Source organism: Prenolepis imparis, unplaced genomic scaffold, assembly GCF_030444845.1.
Source record: "Prenolepis imparis isolate NDT839.2.m4 unplaced genomic scaffold, iyPreImpa1.0 SCAF_2, whole genome shotgun sequence".
NCBI lineage: Eukaryota > Metazoa > Arthropoda > Insecta > Hymenoptera > Formicidae > Prenolepis > Prenolepis imparis.
In genome coordinates, this window is record NW_028141160.1 from 21,955,518 (window position 1) to 21,981,759 (window position 26,242).

Consider the following 26,242-nt stretch of genomic DNA (forward strand, 5'->3'; position numbering starts at 1 on the left):
GAAAGAATATTTTGAATTAACTCTGATGTAACACGATATATTCGGCGTACGATTAAGGCCTGTTTCTACCAACGTCGGTTAATTTTAACCTACGGTTAAACTATATCTTTGTCTTTTTTCAGCTATGGTTTTAAAAAGAGACAAAGATATAGTTTAACCGGAGGTTTTAAAGTTAACCGATGTTGGTAGAAATGGGCCTAAATCGATCAAACAAAACTAGGAGAACGCACATCGCAGTGATGGCGATAATTTGTTCGCAAAGTTGTATTTGAAGTTAGAATTTATCTCCTGAATTTAGAATATATCGAAGAGAGGACATTTTATTCAGCCCTTAATTTTTTATGTGAAGAAATTTTACATAGAACAAAGCATAATTTCGTTATAGAAATTTCTCTTTTGAGCAACATATGATGAAGAATTCTAAAGGTAGGCCGATATATACATTGTGTCGATTCAATTTCAATGTAATAGAAGTAGCAAAATATAAAATGAAAAATAATACGAAATAATTATAAAACAACAATGTATACGGATTATCGAATAAATTTCATTATAAGCGAGATCTAGCTCGTCATCGACATTCTTGCCGCCCCTACAATCGGCAAATCGCCAAACGTTTGACGGAAAAGAGCTTGTTCGTGATGAAAAAATCAAAGATGATTCCGTTGAAGCACTGCCACACATGGTCAATAAATTATCTATCAGCGAAAGTACAAAGGGAAATGTCACGAGTAAATTAATTCAAGAAGCTACAACTCAAAAAGATGTCACGGAAAACGATTTAAAAAAGATTATTTCTTTATACGACATTGACGGAATGTCTTCTGAAGAACTATATGCTTCTCTACGTAGAATCACAGAAAGTCCACAACAGCCGTTTTCATTCTTAGCAAATATCTCAAACGAATTTGCTGAGAGCAATCAGTCATCGATAGAGACAGGAAAATCTACGGAAATTGACGTAAGTGACGTGAGCTTATTTTTTTACGAATTATATTATTTTCAATCATCTCTTTCGTTTTTTATGCGTTCATTTCGAAGCTAATTAATTAATTAATTTTCTTGAAATTATTTATTGATCTAGATACAATTAGCTGCTGTAGCGAAACGTATTGAGTCGACTAAAATTTTAATGGACAAAGCTAAATCTTACATAGAAGATATACGTCTTCGTGCTAAACAAAATGTTTGTCAAGAGTCGGAAACAAATGGCTGTAAGTATAATATATATAAATATCAAAAATATAATTGATAATCGGTATAAAGTTTGTACGTATATATATAATTTAAATATTTTTACAGATTACAATGATAAAAATAAAATCCAGAAAGAAGAACGATCCTCTTAAACTGTTTTAATCCTGTAAATCTTTAAAAAATACAAAAACTTTTAATTAGATCTTCCAAATTTTTTATTTATTGTCATGTGTAACGTGACGAAATTTAAATTATTATGTCATTATAAATAAATAAAATTTATGAAATATGTTTTTCACACACGCTATTCACAAAAGTGAATATAAAATTATCTTAAACATAAAATAAAAAATTTTAAATTGAAATTATGCATGATTTGTTATGTATAACGTACATTTCTCGTCAAATATATAAATTCATAAAAATTGAGTTAAATTGGGCTTAATTGCTCCTCCACAGGGTGGATTAAATTGCTTCAGTCAAATATGATATCTGATGATGTCACCACATATATAGTTTATTCAGCTAGCAGAAGGGGGGAACATTCGACTAATTTACACATTTTTTCATATAAAAAAATATATAATAAAGCTGTAAATATAAAGAATAATTAATTCGACGATATAGGGACAATCGAGTGTACGTTTAATAAAAAATATTATGTCGTTTCTTCTCGATGGAATTGAGAGCACAAAATTTCTGGCATCATATTGACTTCATTGTCGATTTTTCCGCGCCAATCATCGCCGAAACTTGTTTCGACGATTTTTGATTGTCCCGTGTCTTTGGATTGATCGTTACAAACGCGCTGCGAATCGCCCCGATCATTCTTGTCTACGGACCATTGCGACGCGATCTCTTTAAAGGGCTGCAAGCAATTCGCATTTTGTTGTATGTTCTCCAATTCCTCGTCGCAAAGACGCTCGACTTCTAACAGTCGTTGTTTATAAGCGTCGACGAGGGCGCGTTTGTACGAATTGTAACGTTGCTCGGCTTGCTCGAAGGAATAGGAGCTTTGATACTTGGCGAGATTTTTCTCGTATTCCAGTATCGCGAGATCTCGGACACTCTGCTCCGACGTGAAGTCCACGATATAGCCTACAAGTTCAGCCAAAAGTTAGAATGAATATAAGAAAAAAAATATATATGAAAAATATATACTATAGAAACATATACACACATTCAATAATAGTAATTATTACTTAAATCGCCCGAGAGTGGTGATTCCATGGCGTAAGCTGCGGCTGCAGCTCGTGCAGCTGCGGTTGCCTCTTCAAATGCGTGGGCATCGCTTCTCTCGCGTAAAATCTGAAGTTCCTCTTTCTCTTTTCTCCAGAGAGCCATCTCTTTGTTAAGTTTTTCCCGAAGACTCGTCATCTCTGACGAGAGCCTCTGGACGCGCTCATGAAGAACAGATCTGTCAAATTATAATTTTCTCTCTAGCATATATGTATATGAATAATAATTTTAATTTAATTGCGAAAAAAAAATTAAAAAATTATAATGAAATTCTGGCAGTAATGCATTTTATAATTTGCTCCAATACTTTTATAAATCTTTTCATATACTAACAAAGTATGATAAATTGATTATATTTTTTATATATACATTTATATAATATTATTATTAAATACGTAAAAAATATATAGAGAGAGATCACATCGTTCTTTTTGATTGCCAATATTATTAAATTTTTCTAGACGAATATATAAATATTTCTGAAATAAAATCTCTCTCTTTAAAATCAATCCAAGATTAATCACAAGAAATATGAAAAAGCATTTTTTTATCACAAACATAATTTGCAAAAAAATCTCCTTTCACCATTAAATATTTCTTTAGACAAAATCATCTTCATAATTTTGACTACAAGAGAATTGATATTAAATTTGTCCAAGAATCTATTTCGAAAAAATATTTTTGTTCCGGGATTTATCTATTAATAAGGTATTTTTTTAAACATTATTTTGAGAATATGATTTATAGAAGTACAATACGCGAATTTCTTTTCAGAGTCGATGGATAATTCTAAATCTGTCGAAAATTGGTTCTCCATTGATTCTCTTTGTTCGATGTCGCTGGACGTTCGCTCGGATGCATTGTCCTCATCCGACGTCTCGGTGCAAATCGCGGTTACGTTCTCGATCTGCGTATTTTCTTCGTTTCGTGCACATTTGTCCGAGTGACATTTGGAAATTTCGCGGTTTTGCGACTCCGAATCATGAAACACATCGCTTGCGATGACAGACGTTGTTTCCTTCGATAAAACGCGTCCATCGTTTATTTTATTTTTATCCATCAGGGGATATTGTTGACAATCGAGAAATTTTACGTTTATTGGTTCTAAGAAACCGATCTCGGAGATAAATTACATTGCGCTTCCGTTTTGTTTATTTGAGAAATAAAATTTGCGTTTATACGCAAATGCATTCACAGCTCTAACACGAATATGTGACTGCAATATCGTAAACAAGAATATTTTAGTCGTAAAGTTTTACATAATTGCGGATCAACGTTTTAATATATATCGTATGGAATGGATTTTCTAATGCGTAATGTAATCCTAGAATATTCAAAGTAAAAGTATATATATGTATATAAATACAAGAAAGATGCACCACGTGTTTGATGAAAAAAGTAGACGAGATGAATGAAAGAGTAATATGTGAAAAGCAAGGAGCAAAAAATGCATCGTACGTATATTGCATGGCATTATATATTCATCAATGTAGTAACGTAAAAATAATTTTTACAATATGTAACAACAAAAAATTTGCACATTTAGTAATATTTGTAATCACTTCTACTCGATAGAACTTAAAATGGCTAATGATGTTGTGGATTAATCCTCAAGTACCTGTGTAACGGATACTTTCTCTTTTATAAAGAGAGAATCAAATTTTATGTCCCCCGAAAATTCAAGAATCCTCTTGTCGGAGCACACTGAGACTAGCTCTTTCGTTTTTCTTTGTAAAAAAAAAAAAAAAAAAATTCATCTTGAAAGAAAAATCGATCACGTTATATATTGATCCGATGCGCGAGTACTTAAGGATTAATCCTTGTATATTAATGAGACATTTTGTAATTGTGAATTGCAACGATGAATTGGCAACACTTTATGCTATTCACAGCGTCGATCGTGAGCGCTTGCTTTAAAGAAATTGGCAAAGCAATACTGAGAGAAAGAGATCGACGATAAGTTAAGCCTCGTTGAAGTCTCGCGATGTACGTCATATACATATATGTACACAATAGAATGACCGCCCGAAGTTATTATAAACATTAAGAAAAAAAATTTATAACATGTTCGCGACACTACGTCCATTTGATTACTCTGCTAATCCTCTGACCGATACGCAGAGATATATTGCAATGTTTGATTATTCATCGTTAACTTAATTACAGAACGGCCTGAATTAATTGTATTGATCTGACTAATTTGTAATTTTTATGTACAAAAAATCCTCGATGCGATACGTGATCAGGCCGCGACGAAATAACATCATAGCCTATCGATGTCGTCATCAAAGAAATACAGATTCAAATCGATCTCATTGTCCATACCAATACTACTAAAATTACTATCATCGCATTAAGATCGATTAAAATCTACGCTCAAGTGACATTTACATTATGTACAAGATACTCGCGGAGAGAGCTCCTCGAATTAGGCATATTGGTAGCGCAGAGAACGACCAAAGATAAAATAACAGAAGGATGAGCAATCTCTTTACGCTGTTTGCACTTTGTTGACGCGCATCTTATAGCGCGCGCATTTTACACATCCCGACCGTCTATGAACGTTCGACGTCTAACGTTTGAGATTCGACTTGATATTTTTTTCTTTTTTTTTTTGGAGTATGTATAACGGAAGAGATAGACAATAAACTTTAGATCGGCTTAAACTTTATATTAGATAAAAAAAGAAACGTCCGTCTAAAAGCCCAAACGCTTTAGATGCGTTTGAGATCGCACTGTCTGACTGGGCCCTTTGGGCCCTTTGTCGCCTTGCCAACTCTTGCTCTTGCTGCGAAAGAATCTGAACTCCCTCTCGTGATTAGGATGCCTCATAGGTTTGTAATCCTGAGGCAAACAGAACTCCTTCTGCTCGCCATAAAACTTCTCGTAACCCCCTTTTAGTAGGTAGATCTCCGGATAGAATAGCGCCGGATAGCGTTCCCCGTTGAACTCGCGATCCATTCTGCGCAAGAACCTCGAGAGATTCGGCCCGCGTTCCCAGGAGAATTCGCAGTGGAATACAAGGATATCGCGTTTTTCAACGTCGGCCTGGATCCTGGGTACGGTCGACGTTATCGGTTCGAATAGGGACTGCTTGATGAGCTCCTGATCGTAAAGATTCAACGCTCCCGCGATGTGGCCGCCTTCATACTCGTACGGGTATCGGCAATCGATGATCCTGTAGGTGCCGATACGATCGGCGAACTCGCCGCGCAAAAGCGCCGCTAAAGTATCGGACGTGATGGACTTTAGGTCCGGATGAGGGCCCATCGTGACCGGTAGTATACACGGTTTGCTGAAGTCGCCGATGAGATCGGTGTCGGTGACGCTGCGATGGACCGCCCATTTGATATTCGTATTCGTCTCCGTCTCGGACAGGCTTCTCTGGAGACCTTGTTTCGTGGGGCGTATCGAGGGACTCGCGAGCAACGTCGATTTCGCCGGCGTCGTACGGAGACATAAACTGTTGGATCTGCGTGACCTCTTCAGGATCGACATCTCGTCCTCCGGCAATTCGTCCGGCGGTCGTTTGCAGGCCGACTTGACGGAATGCGGCGAAATCTCCGCGCAGAAACGCGTCGGGGAGTTCTCGTCGTAGCTGAACGTCCGCATCAGCCGCCTCGAGCAAGTCGTCGTTGGCGAGCGGAATAGACAGGTGCGAATCTTCGACAGCGAGGGTGACTTCGATAACGGCGACGACTTCGTATTGATCTCCAAGTGTTTGTGTATTCCCCTCTGTATCGACCATTCTCTGGTCAACGGTTTTCTGGACGATCGATCGGCCGATCGGGACGACCATTCGGGGGTAGTCGAGACGTCGCAGTCCATCGTTGTCTCAGCCGCGACTATGTCGCCGGACAATAGCTTCGAGAGATCGCTTGGTAATTGCGTTTCGTCGTCCATCGTTTCCATATCGACGAGCTCGTTCACCAGGCCATCGTCCATGCTCTCGTATCCCGACGACAGGCTACGTAGAAAATTCGATTCCGTTGCTTTCAGATCACGCAGCAGAGAAGTCCGGCGATTGGCGAGCACTGGTGATTGCAGAGGACTGTATAACATACGTCGCGGTGCCGCTGTACTTCCGGTAGCGGTGTTAAATCCGTATCGCTTCTCCTCCTTGTCGCTCGTGGAACTGGACGCGCCGAGGCTATTGCTGCTGTGACCGCTGAGTCGGTTCTCCAAAGGACAGCGTACTATTTTTCTACACGTCTAAAACAGAGAGAAGAGTATGACGATCAATAATAAGATTACTGTAATTTAAAACTTTTTAATGATAAAATCATTGCATTTTTTTAATTATGAAAGAAGAGATATATTTTTTTTTAAATCTTTGAAATCCAGAACCCAGAACTAAAGAATCGATATTTCCGGTGATTTTTATCGATCACTCGGTGAAGGTCAGAAGAGAAGGAACACACAATGCAAGTCGATCATCGTTGATCATCGAGGAAAATCAGAAGAGAGGGAGGGAGAGAGAGAGAGAGAGAGAGAGAGAGAGAGAGAGAGAGAGATCGCGCAGGTAGTTAACAGGTCACTAGCGGTCACAGGATGTGCAAGGTGTTGTATACGTATTATGAGCAAATCAGAGACCAATAAGCGGAAGAATACGAGGGGAGATAATTTTTTTTTGTAGCAAAACTATCTACTCGCTACCGCTATCTACGATCGGCTCATGTATGTAAATCGTCAACGTTAAAAATCAATGTATCTCACTCTGTGATAAGAGACAGCTGCAGGTGCATTTTCGGCACGCGTGTCGGATTTATTGTTTAAATTATCGCGGAAAAGGCTCTATCTATCTCGGAATGTGCGTATAATATCCGGAATTGAATTGAATATGTATAGAATGTGCGTGAAATCTCTCCCGATCTCGTGGTCACGCTTGTTCTCCCTTTTTTTCTTTCTCTCTGTGTTTCCATTATATAGTAAAACTATAATGTCACAAATCTAGATATCGTTATCAGCTGAGAAATCATAATTTAAAATATAATTCAAATCAGCTTCTCTTCTTGAATAAATGTTATGTAAATGATTTATATATTAAATAGATATTATATACACAAAACAAAATTCTTTTTAATTAAAATAAAATTTAAAGTTAAAAAATTGTACGAATTGAATAAATATGTGTATGTGTATTTTAGTAATTTAAGGACTCATAGTGAAAACACTTAACGATCGAAAGAGAAAGCTCTAATTTCTGCGACTTTAACTTTTTGTTAGACAATGACTCAGATAATGACTAATGAAAGAAAAACGCTGAATGACTCTTAAAGAAAAACGAAAGTTTTACGTAAAGTAATGAAATAATTATAATATTTTCTAACAAATGTTGAAACAAATGGACTATATTAAATTGCTTCTCATTTAGAAAATACACATAAGCATTTTATTACTAATTTACTAACAAAAGACTTTAGTTTTTATTCCAGAGTCATTAAGCTTTTTATTTCATTATCTAACAATCAAAAATTGGCATTAAAATTAAAGTTGAAGAAATTAGAGCTTCCTCTTTCGATCTTATATTTAACTCGAGGAAGAAGATTGCAAGCATAAGTTTTCACGTGATATTTCAATGGAAACGCACGTAATATGTTTAGAATTAATTCAAGTACGTTTAAAATTAATTCATTTTTATTTTTAAACTGTTATCCAACACATATTATAGCCATTTTATTAAACGCTTTGTTAAAGCGACGTTTTTAATTTTTATAAGGTTTTTAAAAGAATTTACACGTTCTTTAAAAATGCATCGCTTGATAAAATATTAATATACATGCACACACTCTTGTAGAAAAAATCCTTCTTCAAAATCATATTACCTTCTGCGGAGTAGGGTTGTATAAGCTGCTGGTGGCGTCGTGGTTCTCCTTATTTTCGTCACATCCGTATTCGCGTTTTCGCTGTCCATGTTGGTTTTTGCAAAAGTCTAGTATGTCCGTGTTTGTCACATCGGAGCGACATGTCGTTTTCGTTAATACGTCTATGAATCTGCAAGTAGACGAACAAAGCGATTTAATTAGAATCATGTGTAAGTGAGACCGTAAAGTCGATCTCGTCGTTTCTCGTTGTAATCTTGAAAACGTGTTACTTTATCGAAGAAAAATCATAAAAGTGAGAGAAGAGTATCAACGATAGTGAACTATATTCAGTTCATTTCGTGGACGAAGATCTCTTTTTTTTTTTTAATAATGAAAATATTTTACACACAAGTCATAAAAAAAAAAAAAAAAACACTGCTCTTGGATTGAAAATGTGCTCTACGAAATTCGGGGGTGAGTGCAATAATGTATATCTTCTTTTTTTCGAAAAACTTACAACTCCGATTAAAAATCGTGATAGTTCTACGACACACGATCGCGATGACGAGGTTGTGATATATTCTGTTCGAGTGTCCATCATAAAAAAAAATGCGACTATATATCATTCTCCCTCTTATTCTCCATGCGTAAAGCACGTGGCATCAAAACGTGGGGCTCTACTGCGCACGCGTTCACGAGAATTCGCTCGCTTTCTGAAGCAGATAATCGCTCTTCAAACACGTAATTTCTGACTGAAAATGTGTCTTTATTAAACACATACCGATTGAATCGTCTCTATAATTAAGCAATCTTTAAGAATACTCTACAAACAGTCCATAATACAATTGTACACCCGTGAATTAATCGCGGTTGCCGGCGAACACTTGAATTCATCCTTTAACACATCTCTTCATATGGCTTAATATCAATTTTTTATTAATAAATGCCTCCAATCGAACTGTATCAGGATCGCTAATTTAGCACTAAGTACTTTTATGCTTTATATCGTTTATTTATCGATATAACTATCTCAATATTCACTTGGCACAAATTTCTAAGACACTCTTCAGCGTGTAGGACGCAAAGAAGACTTACGATTTGCATGTAAATTTAATTTCAAATCAGATGCACATAGAATCAGATCTATGCTAGCTACGCAAGTCCCAGGCCATCGGGATTCGATCGTGATGTGTACTATGTTTCACAGTATATCGCGTAAGAACACTACACTTATGCGAAACGTGTCGGTCAGTCCTTATATCTGCATACCTTTCGAAAGCGCCCATGTTACGTATATCGTCATTGCTCCTAATCAACGCAGGATTAACCGTCGCAGGATGTTTAACCGTATGCAGGATATTCATGATAAGATGGATCTTAACAGTTTATCGGACTATACTTTCTTCCCGAGCTTCTAAATGTAGATCAGCAAAGTCCCAAACTACTACATAATCCGAATGCGGGATTCGGACTGGAACTGGAGTCTCGCGCGCCAAAACACGAGTTATATATGGCGGATATGTGACGCGATGGTGGGGAAATGACCAATGACAGGCCGTGAAAGGGCCCGCCTGAAAAAAAAAACTCAAGGGCGGGAGAAGGGCGAGCGCGGTAACTTAGGGCAATCGAGACCGCTGTGGGGGGGCCGCATGTTCCCGTATGTATGAATTTCCACGCGCAAGTGCACATATGTGCAGCACGTCATCCACGTGTGTACGTTGGGATCTGATCCTCGTTTAATCGCTCGCCCTCATTCCCCGGTAGCTCTTGTATGGGTCTTATTTTCTCCGGCGAAAGGCACCGCCGACACCGAGCTTATTTGGCATCGCACTTATTGCTAAGAATTTTCAAGCGATTGAACGGTTTCCGAGTTTCAAGATCGAAACTTGAATCGTTCAGACGATATATCGCGTAAAGTTAAGCTTTAGACAATCTGTTATAATTCATCGCATGTTTTTATAATTATAAAATAGAAAATATTTGAAGAAGTAAAATACAGCTTGCAAGATGCCTCTTATTTGAAAAATATTGGTGTTATTTCGTTACGTACAATCGCGAAAAATCAATAAAGATAGCAAAAATATGTATATCAAGTAATATTGATAATAATTTCGTTTACTTTTTTCAAAATATAGAATATGATAGAAGAGAGAAAATGAAATTTATATGATGCTAAAAAATTCCCGTTGAAACTGTAAAAATTTTTTATTATACACCGAGACAAAATCGGAAAAACTATAACCGGAAAATTGTAATCTTATGTGTGACTAAAGTGTGACATTTTGTTCACGTACTTAAAACAAGCAATTTCAATGTTATTTTTTTGATACTGATTTAAGGATTCGTATACGAAAGAAAATATAAAGAAAGTACCGCTCAAGCATAAATCTAAACAATGTATATTATTAATCAATGGAGCTTATAAATTGCAGAAAACCGATTAAAGATTTTTCAAACTGCTCTGAAAGAATTTCAAATTGCTTTCGGGTCTCTACTATTCTCTCTATGTTTTCGAAAGCAAGAAATAGATCTAATATAATAAAATCCCTGGACACGCACATATAACCCTAGGTGTCCAAAAAGAGGATCTATTCTTCAAAAAATTTCCCGAAATTTGTATTCGGAACTTATATATTTCGAACACGCACCGCTTAAGGGATGTTTTCTGTTTCTGTTCCACACGCGCGTTTTTGGATGCGGCCTGAACTCAGAAGAGGCAGGTAGGAACTTAGAAGAGATGGACTTGGTCCGTTCTTTTTCTCTTCATTCTTTCGAATGACAATGCTTCACCTGATCGTCAAACCGCCACCCTCGCTTTCTTAGGGGATCTTTCACATGGCAGGTATATATATTGTGTATACCGCTAGCTAGGATCGCAGATGCCTCGCGGGCGCGCGCGCGTATGTTCACATCATCTTTCATCGTGTTTCCCTATGCGACTACATGGCGAGATCCACGTTTTTCTCGGGGTGGAAAAAAGGTATACGTGCCACGGATTTTTCGCCGAAACATCAAAAGGGAGAAGGGAAGCGCTTTCTATTCGAATTATAGCGTTCGATACTATTTTGTGTCGCCGATTTAGAGTAACATTATATAGAGAATTCACGCTGGTCGCCGCACACGAATCTAATGATTTCATTCATTTTTTTTTTTAATTGAGAAAATAAATCATAATTAATTTTTTTCAATTTATCGTTGCTTTATCGAAGCTGTTAATTGTAATGGAAAAAGCTTGTCGAGCCTAATGAGCGCGTGCCGCTATTTCCTTATTGAGTCATCTTATTGAGTGCTCATTGTCTACGAGATTCCATCTGGAAGTATTTACAATTACATAATGCACGAGTATGTGCTGCGTAATCGGGTCATAAACGTTGTCAACTCGAGTCAAGTATTCATGAGTATTCATGAGTATTTATGAGTAGTACTAGCAAATGTATATACGATATTCCCGAGTAGTACTAGTAGATGTATACGGTTGACATATCGACATAAATCAATTTTAGAAGAAAAAAATTTGTTCTCGCTTTTTTTACCTACGTTTTTATCTACGTTCATTCATTAAATTAGATCGTAAGGTAATTGAACACTCTGTCTTTTAGTTTTTGTTTATGCCTATATGACTCAACAGTTGTAAACAGATTTAACAGTAAGTGAGTTGTCTCTCAGAATTTAGATACAAGCAAAAATTTGAACGTAAAAGGATTTTTATGTAAATGTATTGGTAAGGTTTCTAAAGTATCTCTCTGTCGAGCAAAAAAACAAAAAAAAAAAATTGCAAAAAATTGACAATCTTCCCGGTTCTATCTACCATTTGCCGCAAGATTAAAAATGAGATAACTATTTAGTGGTCCACATTTTCGAGACTTTTGGGAGGGAGGAAAAGAAGGATTATTTTTCATATAAATTTTCGTGTGACAGACACATCCGAGATATAATAAATAGATAAAATAAATAGATAAAATATAATATAAATAGAAAATATATGTAATAGATAATAAATATAGATAAGATAAATATAAATAGATAAAAATACGATTGTGTAAAGATTCTACGAAAGTGCACAAACATCGATCGCGATTTTCGATTCATGGTTTTTCTCTTTCTCTTTCTTTTTCTCTTTCTTTCGTTTCTCGTACTCGATTATTAGCGCCGGCGAATCCAACGTACTTATTGACTTATATCCTTGGGACAGGATCAGCTGTCGTTTGACTTTATCGTACCTTTACAATGAATTCCTTTCGAGGTAACACACGAGGGGTGGTTTCTTCGCACGTACATATTGTTCCACGATCGCGAAAGAAAGAGAAAGAAAACATTCAACTCCTACTCCTACAATGCCAGGCGGCTCGAGTCACTAAGGAAGGAACCAAAATTGCACCCTCCCTCTCCCGCCCCCTTCGGCCCCCGTCTTTCCCACCACCGTTGCAGCCCCTTCGGATGGACATACGTGATCCCGTGACGTCAAGCGTCGCGCGAGATTCGCCAAAAAGCAAGGAACGTGCGTGCGCCAAAGCGACATGGTGCGGCCACATATGGGGGTAGCTCAGCTGCTTTCTGCCGTGGAACCAGCGAATCGAGGGGAGGTCGCAGACCCCCTTGCGGACAGCTGCCAGATCGTGCACCTTCGACGTTTCGCTCGCTCCCCCTTTACCCTCCCCCGTCCCACACGTGCTTCTCCCAGTCGTTACCCTGTCGCGGGGTAACCCACCCTTCGCGCAATTTATTGCACGACGGTATACGGAGTAACTGCTTTTTAGCGATCGATTCTCCTCGCGTGTCGACGTTGCGTTGAACTCTCTACCTAGCAATCTCTCTCATTAAGATCCTTAATTGTACTTATTTGTCGCTAAATAAAATTGTCCGATCCGGAAAACCCTTTCACAGATTGTTAAACACTTTCCCTAATTAAGTTTGCATATACTTTTATTTTCATACTTCCTTACAGCCTTAATTATTTAATCAAGGTCATTTATATTCTTTTCGGATTTTTTAATAAAAAAAACCTCTTTAGGGAAAAAAATTAATAAAATACAACTCTCGCTTTCTCTCCCTCTGTCATTTTATCTTAAGATATTGATCTCTATGTTAAAGAAAAGCAAGAATTAGAGAATTACATTTGACATAAAAAATACTACGGGGGTGCCTTCTGCAACGTCATCAAAACGCTTATCCTTATCATCGCCCTCCAGCTGTCATCCCGAGCAATGATCCACATTCGTCCGCATTGATTCGCGCAACTCGTTTGTCGGGAACCGGGAATGCACCCCAAGAGAGAAGAGGTGCGTCTCTCCCATAAGTTCACATTTACGCGTGTGCGTGTATGAGAATGTACACGCGGGGTCCAAGTACCGGCCGGATATCGACGGACGCCGGTCGCGAGGCGATGCTGCCCATCGACTTTGATTTTTCTGTGAGAAAGAGTGCAGATGGCCGCATCCATTGTGAGGGTTGGCGCGTGCCAAGGGTGTCGACGGTGTACCGCACGAGACACGGGGTCGGTCTTTCTCTCTCCCTCTCTCTCTCTCTCTCTCGTCGTATCTCCCCACCCCTTATACGTGCGTGCGTGCGTGCTAAGTGCGGCACGGCGAGATGCGTATACGTATATATACGCATCTCGTGCGTGCGTGTATGTGTGTATGCCGCACCACCGCCGACAGGTATGGTCTCTCCGCACCGTTCGCGTCCTGTATCCTCTACCGCGGCACCGCACGCACATGTACGCGGCTACGTTGCTTCCGATCGATGCGCGGTCCGCCGGCGGCAAGCCACTTACGTAATACCTGTCACGAGGTTCTCAAACTAAGAAGGAAATTCCTAGGGAGATGCCTAGGCGCCCGGAAGTGAAAAATTCGGTGACGAATGTAACAAGATTCGATATCAAATGTATATATATTTATTCTGCAAGATAAATTAATTAAAAAGTTTATTTATCAACGCAATATTTTCTTTTTGCGACAACTGATTTGAAATGTGATGTGCAAATGCTTGCACAAATCTATCAATATAATTAAAATTATAATTAATATGTAATGTCGAAATAAATGCCAAAAACAAGTTATTAAATTAAAAATTAAAATATAATATAGATACTTAATTCATAGTCGTAAAAGACGAATATAAAAAGAATATGAAGTAAATAAATTAATAAATTAAATTATAAATACAATAAAAAATAAATAAAATTGAATTAATAAGTCAAAACTTAATGGGCGTATTTTGTAAGATTGAATTTCAATAATATTTCTACTATTAACGCGTGATCGATTCCATTCTCAGAAATCGCGAGAAATTCGAAAAAAAAGAAACAATTAGCGAGGCGCGAATCGAAGAACCACTGGTGACGATGACCCGGTAACCGTAAGTTTACAGACGATCCGGGACGTTTCTGCAACTTCCTAAACGGGATCATCATCTGTTCCTCCGCGTGTCTCTCACCCTTATAGACGGTACCCCGGCCGATTACACTATTCTTCCGACGACGTACGCAGCCGCCGCGTTGCAGATGTAACGCATAAGTAAGAGGAATTCGCAATTCGTACGGTACACGTCGAAGCGACACGACGGGGAAGAGAACGATGGGGAAGAGAACAGTCGAGGAGGAAAAAGTCTCAACCCCTACGGGGACGCGAAAGAGAAAGAGAGAGATAGGGGGGCGAAACGGATAGGCGGAAGCGAGAGAGAGAGAAGGGTGAAAAAGAGAGGTCACCAGAAGTCCTGTGAGAAGTCTCGAGTAAATTCTCCTCGTGGCAGATGCTGTAATCGATCGATGCCCTAATCGTTACGTCATCGCATCGATATGATAGGGCGCGTATTCCTCTCTCACTTCTGTACTCATCCTCAGAAGCCTGCTGCATTTCCTGATTCCTGATTGGAATCGATAATGTCTACTGCATCCCACGTGGTTCGGGATAAAAAGGCGACAACAGGACTTGCAAATTCGGGAGGAGACAGCTTCGTTATAGTCATAGACGTTGACTTTTTCAGCAGCATTACTTTCTCTCTCTTTCTCTCTCTCATGAAACGTGTCCGACTCTGAAAAAGCTTTGATTGCCCATTGTTCATTGCGCTTGTATGCGGACTCACGCATACGCGCGCACGTGGTGCAACCATATATCATCGCCGAGCAAACCACACACATCGCACACGCGCGCGCGATAGGTAAAATATTATTATTCGGGAACGCGAAAGGATAGCAGGTATATATATGCGCGACAGTTGAGTAAGCATTGTGTGTACCATCGGTACACATAACATCGGTACTGTGCGTATATGCAAAAGAGAGTTTGATTTCATGCCCTATATATCTAGAAAGATATATGCCTATTATTTCGTAATTTCGCGGCATAAATACTTATTGAGAAAAGTTGAAACACAGCAGAAACGCAAAGACAGTCTTGAAAAAAAAAAAATGTTATTTAATATATATAAATATATTAAAGCTGTTAATTTTTTCAGGCAAGTACAATAATTTTTTTCTCCGGATATATTTTTAGATTAAATCGAGATCGTTTGTGTTTTGTTCATGTCTTCGATACAAGCGAAATTCAGAACAAAAGCATGATACTGTGTTTCAATGCTCAAGAAATTATAAATTATAGAAAGAAAAAGAGGTTTAGAAAACATTTAGTTGGAACTCCCCTTCTGAATCTATTTTTAATAATTTCCTAATCTCAATCAGCTGAATTTCTATGAACTTAATTTCTCCTCTTAATGAAACAATAATGATCTATGATCAATGAATACCAGATACAGAGCTCACTTTAAGTGATCTATAAGAGATGTGCGCAGAGCTCTATAATTTTATATGTCGAATCGTAAATATATATAAGAAACAGTTAATAAATCATGGCAATATTTCTCTTGTGTATATCGTCTATTTTTAAATATTATTTTTATGTATTAAATATTATTATTTATATATATACATATCATAAAAATAGAACTGATTTCGGGGATATCGCGCATCTCCTCAAGAAGGGAACGCTATTTGAGATAAAATCAAGGATCGCTATACACATCTAATGCACATCGAGCGGAATGAATTTCAACGCGGCCAGATGTCCATTACATCGATGATGAAGTCTGTGAACTTTGGTGGAATCATTACTATTCACTGGTGATGGCTCCGTTATTGATTAACTGCGAAACTCAGTCCTGTAACAGCTGCACCCGTATGTTCTGTCATGCTAGTGTGAGCGCCGAAGAATATACCGTATAGGGCTCTCTTATATGTATATAGGTGGGGCAGAAAACAATGTTCATGGGGGCGTACGTGGGTATACGACAGAGAGAACGGGGTACCTAAGTACATACCGCGAGAATAGACTAGTTCGATGACGAATGGTCCGAACCGATCGATCGAGCGTGAGTTTACACGTCAAATATATAGGCTTGCCATAATAATTACGATGTAATTGCAGATAGAATTTTCGTTTATCGTTTTAGTCAATTTTCCATTCTTATTTCAGTCGATTTTGACAGATAGATTTTTTCCTCGGCTTTTATTTCACATTAATTTCAATGTCTAAAAATATCCCATCTTATGTCAAAAAAAAAAAATGAAAATTAATAATATCAAGATTAATTTTAATTCATTATCAATATTTAAAATTATTAAAATTATTAAGATTATCAAGATTTAATTAAAATTTAAAATCAAGATGCAAAATTGCAGATACAATTTTCGTTTGTCGTTTTAATCAATTCTCTATTCTCTCGTTCGATTTAGACAGATAGATTTTTTTCTCGGCTTTTATACGTATTAATTTCACTACCTAAGAAAACCCCATCTTATGTCGAAAAACATGAAAATTAATAATATCAAGATAAATTAAAATATATTATCATGATTTAAGGATGCAAGATTGAAATTCTTATCAGTATGCTATATGCATCTAATGTGCGTTATTAAAATCATGTGTTAATAAATTAATTATATAATATATGTTTCGAGTTTCTATATTAGATAAGCGAATAGAGATACGATATAATATTAATCTCGCGCGAGACATGTCCAAGATAATTCTTCTTTGATCAGCAGAGAAACGCGTCGAAGAAACACTTGAGTTATGAATGACGATGCATGAATCGAGAAGAAAAGGGTATAAGAAGAGCTGGGTATGAAGGCGGACAGAGGCGCGAAGAGCCGAGACGAAACCTAAAGTGCGAGAAGGGAAGAAGATAGAGGAGAGAAAAAAAAGACGTGTTGTGCATACTTTTCTATCGATTCTCTATCACGTATTTTTGTAAGACGAAACAAAGAGAGATGACACACTCGTGCATTGAAAAATCGTTCGTATTTCAAAACTCTAGCGAATTTTCCTCAGACTTTTTGAAGTGAAAAAGTTCGAGGCAACTTCTTCGGATTCTTTGAAATAACAAAGTTCGCAGAACAACTTCTTTCGACTCTTTGGAATGACAATGTTTCTGGCAGCTTCCTTTTAACCCTTCTGTCAATAAAGCCGGATACTCGGCTGCCCAAAACAACTATTAAAATCTACCGTATTAAAAATCTGCCGAAAAAATTTTCCCCATCCTCGAAACAAAATACAAAGCGTCTTTGTATATATATTCTCCTAAAACTTAACGGGAGAGAATATTCGATGCCCAATAGCTGCCATAAAATAAAAAAATTGTCGCAGCGTAATGTGTCGTAAACGCGCAGTTGGTACCCGGGTATCTATACGTTGAATGGAAATGTTAAAAATTACGCGTTGACAGAACGGGACTTGATCAGCTGTACAAAAAAAAATGATATAAAAACGACAGATAAGATCGGGCGGACACGTTGATGCTTGTAAAGACCAGAAATGCGAAATTTTACTCGAATGAACACGATGAAGCGAATTAGGAAGATTAACCCGAATCTCTTCATGAAAGGTTCCTCTCGGAACCTTTGAGAGATTCCCGAACACAAACTTCGCCGATACCCGGGGGCTCTCTTCCCATTTCGCGGTTGGGTATCGTCGTCGCGCTCGCGTTCCCATGCCATGTAAAGTTCACGTCCTCTCTTCACCACCACCAACACCACCATCACCAAAGGGGGATTTAAATCTCAACGGTCGCGTCGGTAGTGGGCGATAGTGGGGAGAAACGACATGGAGAGACTTGCGGCCTCTTTTTCGCTCGGCGGGGAGGCGAGGGCGTGCGGAGAGAAACGAGAAACACATAGAGGAAGAGAGAAAGAGAGGGATGAGTAAGAGAGAGAGAGAGAGAGAGATCGAAGGGAGAAGTGGAAGGAAGGACGGGTTGGGCAGAGTCGAAGGGAATGCGAAGGGAAGTGGAAACGCGGAGACGAGAAAGAGAGAGAGAGACCTCTTGTGTTTGTAAACAGAGAAGCGGAACGCTTCGTTTGTACGAAATGATGACCTTCGCGGAATTTCATAATGCGTTTCTCTGCGCCGGATATCGAAATAAATATGAAATCCACATTGATCGAATCACTGGTGTACATGATGCGAAAAAAATGCACCAAATCCGCTGTTACCTGAAGAATCGCGGCGCGATTCCCGGATACAGATACGGGAAGCTGCGGTAATTGGATTGGATCAATGCCTGATGCGTGTTGCGTGTTGTGTACCGCCGCGGGACAGAGAGATCCCACGAAAGCGGCTTAAATTTGGTCTCTGTCGAAAAAAAAATTCGAATGTATGGTCAACCTACGCGAACGAATCATGAATTCCCGTCAGTCGATTTCCGGTTCTATCTATTAGCATTTTCTTCCTTTTTTTTTATCGGTCTCGAATATTTGCGTCCTCTCACGTCTTCTACCTTCGCGTTCTTTCCAATTTTTCTCCATCATATGATGATGGATCAGATAATATTAAGTAAAATAAATAAATTCTCATATTTATTCGCTTTCAACACAATTATAGAAGAAGAATCTCTTGGAGCAAAAAAATGAAATGTGTCTATCATGTTTTCGACACATAAACATTTAACTTCACGAATATTATACGCGTTCCGCTTGATGCGAGCCAAAAACCAGACATTACACGCATTTGGGATTAATAACACTTTTTTTTCCGGGAACGGGAGAGAACCTCGTCCGAAATTGTTTCACCCTCCCTCTTCGTCCAAGCGTATCCTCTTCCCTCCCGGTACTTTGGCAATCTCGGTCGCATTCGGTGGCGTGGATACGCCTTACGCTGTAAAAAACACGCGTGTGAGCCTTTCTTCTCCCGTGAAACGATCTCGATGCGTTTCTCCGTCTCTCCTTCACCCGCCGCCCCGCCGCGTTAGCACCCGCGCCCCCCGGTTCGTTTCTCTCTCTCTTTCTCTGTCCGTGGGTCCAGAGTCCTCCCGCTCCCTCTACTCCTTCTCTTCACCTCCCGAAAAATCTCCTCTTCCTTCTCTATCTTTTATACCCGGCGTTTCAACCGCCATCGACACCGACGCCGCCGATGACGACGCTTCTCCACGGTGGACCTCCCTCGTTCTCCTCCGTCCTTTACCCGCCGCATAATCCCGGCATCTACCTCCTTCGCTTTGCCCTTGGACCAACGGCGCCTCGCATAGCAACACCGGACCAACGTCGACAAACCGCGAGGAAAATGCTCAAGTGCTGTCTAAGCACGTATATGTACCTTTTCTCGCTCCCCCTCTCTCATTTCTGTCTACTCTAATCAAGTGATTACAGACACGTGTCTTTTGACAGTTTGCGCGAACGACCGTGTCGGTCCGTTTCATCATCCTCTTTCGCGTACCGCTATTTGCGTGCAAACATGCGTAAAATACAAAACAAACTATTGATAATATATTTTAGGAAGTTTAGGAACAACAGGACAAAACATCGAATACTCCCTGTGTTGCGTCATAGATCACTATTAGAAAGTTAGAGGTGATTTAAGATAGCTAGTAGCTACCCAGCTAGCTACCTTCCATTTTTTAGAACAAACTTCAACCATTTGATTTTGACCTTAACTGCTTTCCAGATTGTTCCTATTATTTTTATTACTTTGCTTCCTACGTGGAGCGTGTTTTATTACAACTTTCGGCGTGTTGTTTTCGATTACGTGACCAACAAAATATGTAAAATCTCGAAGAATATAGTAGAACAGTAAAAAAGAAGTTAAGTTGATAAGAAGTTCGAAATCACACTTTATGAAAAATAGAAATTAAAGAAAATCAAATTTTTTTGACAATCCATTACAGACACGATAATTTTGAGCATTCATATAATTATTCAAATATCACTAGCGTTGCTTTATCTGAACATACGTACAAAAGATCGTGTCGTATTTCTTTCCGGTTGATAAATTATTTCGACCGCATGTATGGAGAACAACATCAAGTTATAAAGCTTATTATTAAACCTAAAGTCAATATACGGAGCATTATTTTTATATAAAATGAAATTTATGTAAAATAAATAATATTTTTTTATATATCTAACAGTTCATGGTTCTACAATTTTATATAATTTTAATCAGCATTATATTCTTTTTGTGAAACATATCGAGTATATTTCTCAATTATATATATTATACTCTACACGATTATATACGCTTTTCATTATATTATACAAGAATGTTTATATATATTATTTGCGAAATATATCGCATCATTCAAATAGTCGTCAAAGACAAGAGCGAATTGTCAATGAACTTTACAAATCCGATTGATGTAATTGTGTTGCGTTGGCAAATACGTCCTTGCGCGAAGGAACGTTAACCCGCAGAACGCTTCCTTTTCTTGCAAATTATCGCTCCTTTCGCTAACAAAGCGGTTTGAGAAAGGCGCGAAACCGGATGGCCGCGGTCGAATTCGACGTTACACGCACTTGGAAAAGAGTCTCTGTTGGAGCCGCCCTGGATATATAATAAGTTGGGCAAAAGTTCGACAAAGGGTTCCACCTACTCGGGGCCGGCTCGACGTCGAAACGGACCCGAAAAACAGTTGTCGATATCGTTCCTATCGATTCTTTAGCCTCTGATTTATGACGTATCAAAGCGAACTGCATTATCGCACATAATTGATGATAACAATATTTCTTCTCACACGTTCTTCGACGCTAGTTGTTTACATTCCAAATTATTCGAATAAATCAAATAGAAACAATAATTAATTAAATAATAAATATAATATTAATTAATTTTAAAAAAATTGATAAATTATAAGTGTTAACAAAGTCGTATATATAATCGCGAAAGATAATTAGGAACGGAGATAATAAAAATAATGCCAGCGGCGAGATGCTTTAAAAGATTAATGCATCAGACTCTGCGTTAGAATTTAATGAGGCCTCGCATTCCACGGCGGGATGAAAAGAAAAAAATTAAACGAAATTGCGCGCGGATTAGTCGCTCGATATAATCTCCATCTTTTTCGGTTGCGGTTTAGAGAAAAATCGGAGACGCGCACAAAATGCGAATAAACAAATACATATATAAAATCGAGGCGATACCGATCAACCTAAGAGGCGAACGTCATCTCGAAGGGGCCGTTGCTCCGGCATCATCAGCGAAATGGCGGTGTTGAGTCTCTCCGAGAATTGCATTCCTCTCTCTACGTGTCTGGTCGAGGTAGAAGGGCATGATACGAAGGAGGAAGAGGAAGACGAAGAGGAGGAGGAAAAAGAAAGATGTAGGCGAGGAGAAGAAAGGAGATGCGAGCGGCAAAAAGAAAGGAGACGACACGGAGGCCGTTGGGGGTAAAGAAGGGGGAATGGGTGAGAAAGGGGTGGAAAGCAAAGACGGTTAATGTACCGCTACCGCTGTTATCCTTTTTCGCGATGGGGGGGGAGGAACGGAATTATACACGGGCATTGGCTTCGGAACTTGGATTTACGCTAGAGAGAAAGAGAGAGACGCAGGTCGCCTATTTAAATACTCATGGAACAAAAGGATTTCCCTTATAGACTTCGACGAGCGAAACAAATACCAGTGCGGACAGGTATTCCGATCATCTCGGACTTTTATTCGAAACAAAATTTTTGCACGATATTTTACTATTTGCGAATCGAAAACAGATGACAATAAAGAAATGATCGATAAAATTTTATTATAAGATTTCAACGTTCGAAAAATATATGTCTTCTCTAAATATTCGGGATTCAACTTTGACCGCGCTGATGCGATTAAAAAAAGAATTAAAAAACGACGTAAAAGAGGTGCGCGCGTGCACGGAAGAAGGAATCGCGGTTGAGGTAACAAGTGGAGGAAGTGTAGGAAACTTGGTACGCGTCAGCACATGTGCGTGGAACGACTTATATAGGGGTGTGTCAAGCTTCCACGTACGCTACAGGTGTAATCGTTTGGAAAACCTACGGAAATTCACGCTCCGATAGCCGCCTGTAAAAGATCGAGTTGCTCCGATTATTGTATGTCGGCTGTCTCTGGATGCCATACGAATATCTGGAGACCGGATTACACTTTCGTAAGGATTAAGACGCTTTAAATTGTATAACGAGAGCGTCAAAATATTTTGATGTAAATTTATACAATAGATTGTTATCTCTGGATACGTTCAAACTACTTTTCAAGTCCGACTGATTTGCAATTTTATGACAAATGAATAATCGTGAAAAAGAGAGTGTTGAACTATAAAAACAATAAGCCACAATTATTTATCGTTGTAAAAACAACGAGGAATAAATATAACGTGATATAAAAGATGACAAACGATATCGACGTCTTCGTATATTGGAAATAAACGTGGTTCTTTTATATTTCGCTTCTATTCAATCAACGTCGAGAATCTCTTCTGCTGTGTCCTTCAATAAGTTCCACATTTTATCCCCCGATCTCAGGTCCCTGGTCCCTTCCCGATCGCTTCAAGGAATCGATCTCTCATTGCCAGTTAGCAATATTTCATTTCTTTTTATCTCTCTGTTTATTTTCATACATCAGCACACCTTCCTTAACTCTACGGGAGTTTCTTATAAAGGCACGCTCTGTGCACGGCGTATCGCATATTAAGAAAGGGTAGAGGTGAACCGTAATCCGAAGCGAAGTAACGTACGTTCATGGTGGTCGGATAACATAAACCGAAGCTCGGTATCGGCGAGACAGGAAACTCCTCGTCCCTCTCGCGTGCTAGACGAGATAGGGTTTGGCGCTTAGCGATTATTTAACCATCATCTCCGCCGACGAATGAGGCGCCGGTGCGAGAGGGAGACGGATGACCCGGCTTCTTCTCGAGCGCGCGTTTCCCGCGCTCACAGAAACTCCTCGTGCCTGTTCCTTCGAGAGGTTCGTCCGCCGCTGTTGCTGGGGCCTGCCCGAGAACCACGTTGCTCAAGAGAGAGAAAGAGGGGGCAGAACGTGCTCTCTTCTCCTCTGACAGCATACCGAAGCGGCGGAAAGAGAGACGCGAAGGAAAGGAGAAGAGCGAAGGAATGCGAGACGGAGCGAGAGGAACAATGTTGCGTAATTTTTAACCGTCACCGGGTGGTGCGGACCAGCAGAAGAAGGCAGAAAGAAACGCGCGTTGTAATATCCCGGAGAGCGTATACTAATTGGCTTCCTTGGTTTAGAGCGCCGGGCGCTTTATTTAAGTCCGCGTACTCTCTTGTTTATCCACGTGATGTAACGCGTCTACGTATATCGGAGATATATATATCATACTATCGACAAAACACTTTACGCAAGTTTGAAATGCAGCATCCGAATATAAATATAAAATATTAATTATGTATAATATATAAAATATATAAAATATATAAAATATTAATAAATATATAAAATATATAAAATATTAATAATGTATAATATATAATATATTAATAATTAAGATATCGATTAACGCTACGAAAGGTTAATCTTAATAATGCATATTTCTACGGACACGTGAAAGACTCTTTGTAAAGTGTTTGTGACATTCTCGATTCTTATATATATATATTGAGAGAGATGCAGGGATTTGTAGTCAAAAACGGGACTGGTTAGAGACTCCCGCAATGTCTACTCGTGTTACTTTCAGCTCGTGACAAAAATCTCCCTTGATGAGAATCTTTAATTGCTTCCTAATTCTTTCTACACTAAAGAGGTTTACTTTAGGAGAATCGTTTTCGAAGAAAAAAAATTTCACGTGGATGTTTGTAGCTTTGGCGATTGATATTGTTGACATAAAAATATAGATCGCACCTTTATAAATTATATCATTAGTCCTCAAAAAATTCCTCTCGTTAATTTTTCGTGAAAAGTTTGTTTTGAAGCATTAAAACATCGACAATTTGTAAAGAACGAAAGCATTAAGATAATAAAATAATAGTCATTTTAATTACTTATATATATATATATATATATATTTTCTTCTTTCTTTCAATCTCTATAAGAGAAACATCAAAATAGCAATCACATTTCTAGTAAAATAATTTAGTGTTAATGATTAATTTCGATTTAAATCTCCTTTTTTTAATCTGCAGAATTTGCATCCTCAAAAATTCTCATCCTTTATATGTGAACGCCGCTATAAAGATACACCGGTCATCAATCGTTAATTCATGGGAATTCTTGAAAAAATAAATTTTTTTCATAAAAAAGAAAAATCTACATCCAAACAGGTACTTTTTATGTAAAACAGTTTTTTCGGATAAATATATATTACACATTAATATTTATACACATCTTCTTACAGTAAAAAAAATTTATATGCGAAGAACCGGTTGTCTAAATATCTAAATTATCTGTACCTTCAAAACTTGCTAATTTTCTCATTAATTTTCATAGATTAAGATATAATATCAATACTCTAGTTTATGACAACAAATAAATCATTTTATATATTTCCTTGGAAAAGCAACTTTTCTTGAAAGTAAAAGAGATCAGATAAAAGAAAGAAGAAATTTCTTCGCGAAAAAGACCCTATCTCTCTTTCTCTCTCAAGTGATAATTATCTATACAATCTCTAATTATTATAATCTATCGGTACGTAGGTATTCCTAATACGCAATTTCAATGTCAGGATAGACAATAGAGAATAGCTATTCAAAGAACGAAGAAGAAGAATGTTTCTCGGGTTTGTTTTCGTGAAAGGCTCTGCGGTATGTCTGTGCGCGTGTCCTTTAACCTACCAAAACGGAAACTGAGAGCTGGTCATAACGCGTAGGACGTACCTGCTCCGCCGGAAGTGCGCGCAAGGGCACAGGGGGTGGCTTCGCTCTAACGTGTATATACATACGTTCGCGATTCATAAAGCGAAAAATACGCACGACGCAAAAGCACGCGCATGGCAGGTCCCATTATTTCGTCTCGGCCGAATCACGCCTGTGTATATTCAACGGAATACTCGGAACATCCGCCGGCGCAAGGACTTTTTCTTTGTTTTTTATTGTACAACTTCCCTCTTGAGCGCGCGCGAATTCTCTCGTTTTCTTCCGCTCGAGAGAGCGAAGAGAGGCCGTTTATATTCCGCTACTACATGAAGATATGTGTATTGTTTATTTGTAATGAGACTCATTTCCGAATCGTTGTTGAGTAACGTGAGCCATCTGGGCATATCATTTCCAGAACCTTCTTGGAAAATGTAGATGTCAGTTTGGAATCTCGTAAAAGTCATCTGGTCTCTGTTTTTCTTCTCTTTTGTAAATCATAAATCTATTTCCCCGCTATACGTACAATAATTTCTAAGTGAAAATATATTGCAAAAATTGAAAGATTTTAAAATGCATTTTTTTTCTCAACAAAAATTTCGAAATTTATAATAAATTTCTATTAAGCTTCAATTGCTAACTTGTAAGATATTTAATTCGTGGACAAACCTTTTAAATTTTGATTTTTTTTTTTAATTTAAAGAAGGATCGAATTTCGAATTTGTTAAAGACACTGTCATCAAAATTTAAATCGGAGCAGCCTATACGTCTACAATGTTCAAATGAGGAATCAAAACTGACACTAAACTTCATACCTCGTTCCAAGTAACGCTTTGCAAGAAATTACTTTCAATGTCAAGAACCTAATTTTTCCCTCCCTTTTCTGTACATCTTTTCAGTACGTTCAGGGACACCGCTCTTATTGCAATACAGCTTTACGGAAATTTCCACGCTTGTTTCATTTTAAGTA

General features: G+C 38.3%; 3 protein-coding genes across 4 annotated transcripts in view; 1 reads left to right on the top strand and 2 right to left on the bottom strand.

The window, feature by feature from the left end:
* Window positions 1–225: 225 nt before the first annotated feature.
* On the top strand, window positions 226–1,377 carry LOC145932724 (uncharacterized). The gene is made up of 4 exons (XM_083031922.1): window positions 226–426; window positions 558–961; window positions 1,085–1,214; window positions 1,303–1,377. The coding sequence occupies exons 1-4, from the start codon at window positions 408–410 to the stop codon at window positions 1,347–1,349; spliced, it is 600 nt and encodes a 199-aa protein (XP_082888048.1). The 5' UTR covers window positions 226–407; the 3' UTR covers window positions 1,350–1,377.
* A 211-nt stretch (window positions 1,378–1,588) lies between these two features.
* Window positions 1,589–3,552, bottom strand: LOC145933024 (uncharacterized). Its single transcript, XM_083032383.1, has 3 exons — window positions 3,195–3,552; window positions 2,400–2,614; window positions 1,589–2,295 (listed from the first exon to the last, which is right to left on the bottom strand). The coding sequence occupies exons 1-3, from the start codon at window positions 3,494–3,496 to the stop codon at window positions 1,856–1,858; spliced, it is 957 nt and encodes a 318-aa protein (XP_082888509.1). The 5' UTR covers window positions 3,497–3,552; the 3' UTR covers window positions 1,589–1,855.
* A 349-nt stretch (window positions 3,553–3,901) lies between these two features.
* The window catches only part of LOC145932699 (uncharacterized), a 52,244-nt gene continuing 29,903 nt past the window's right edge, over window positions 3,902–26,242 (bottom strand). Inside the window, exons 1-3 of one of the 2 annotated variants that reach the window (XM_083031879.1) lie at window positions 9,510–9,721; window positions 8,262–8,430; window positions 3,902–6,648 (exon numbers count right to left, since the gene is read on the bottom strand). In XM_083031879.1, the coding sequence (XP_082888005.1) occupies window positions 5,134–6,648; window positions 8,262–8,430; window positions 9,510–9,604 (1,779 nt within the window). In that variant the 5' untranslated portion in view covers window positions 9,605–9,721 and the 3' untranslated portion in view covers window positions 3,902–5,133. Of the gene's footprint in view, window positions 6,649–8,261; window positions 8,431–9,509; window positions 9,722–26,242 lie in introns of those variants that run through there. The other variant, XM_083031877.1, reaches the window with a different exon arrangement.

Coding starts and splice junctions, on each gene's coding strand:
- LOC145932724 (XM_083031922.1), top strand. Junction 962..1,084: donor GAAAATCTACGGAAATTGAC/GTAAGTGACGTG, acceptor TTATTGATCTAG/ATACAATTAGCTGCTGTAGC. Junction 1,215..1,302: donor AGAGTCGGAAACAAATGGCT/GTAAGTATAATA, acceptor ATATTTTTACAG/ATTACAATGATAAAAATAAA.
- LOC145933024 (XM_083032383.1), bottom strand. CDS start 3,496: ATGGATAAAAATAAAATAAACGATGGACGCGTTTTATCGAAGGAAACA. Junction 2,615..3,194: donor GACTCTGAAAAGAAATTCGC/GTATTGTACTTC, acceptor ATAATTTGACAG/ATCTGTTCTTCATGAGCGCG. Junction 2,296..2,399: donor ACCACTCTCGGGCGATTTAA/GTAATAATTACT, acceptor CTGAACTTGTAG/GCTATATCGTGGACTTCACG.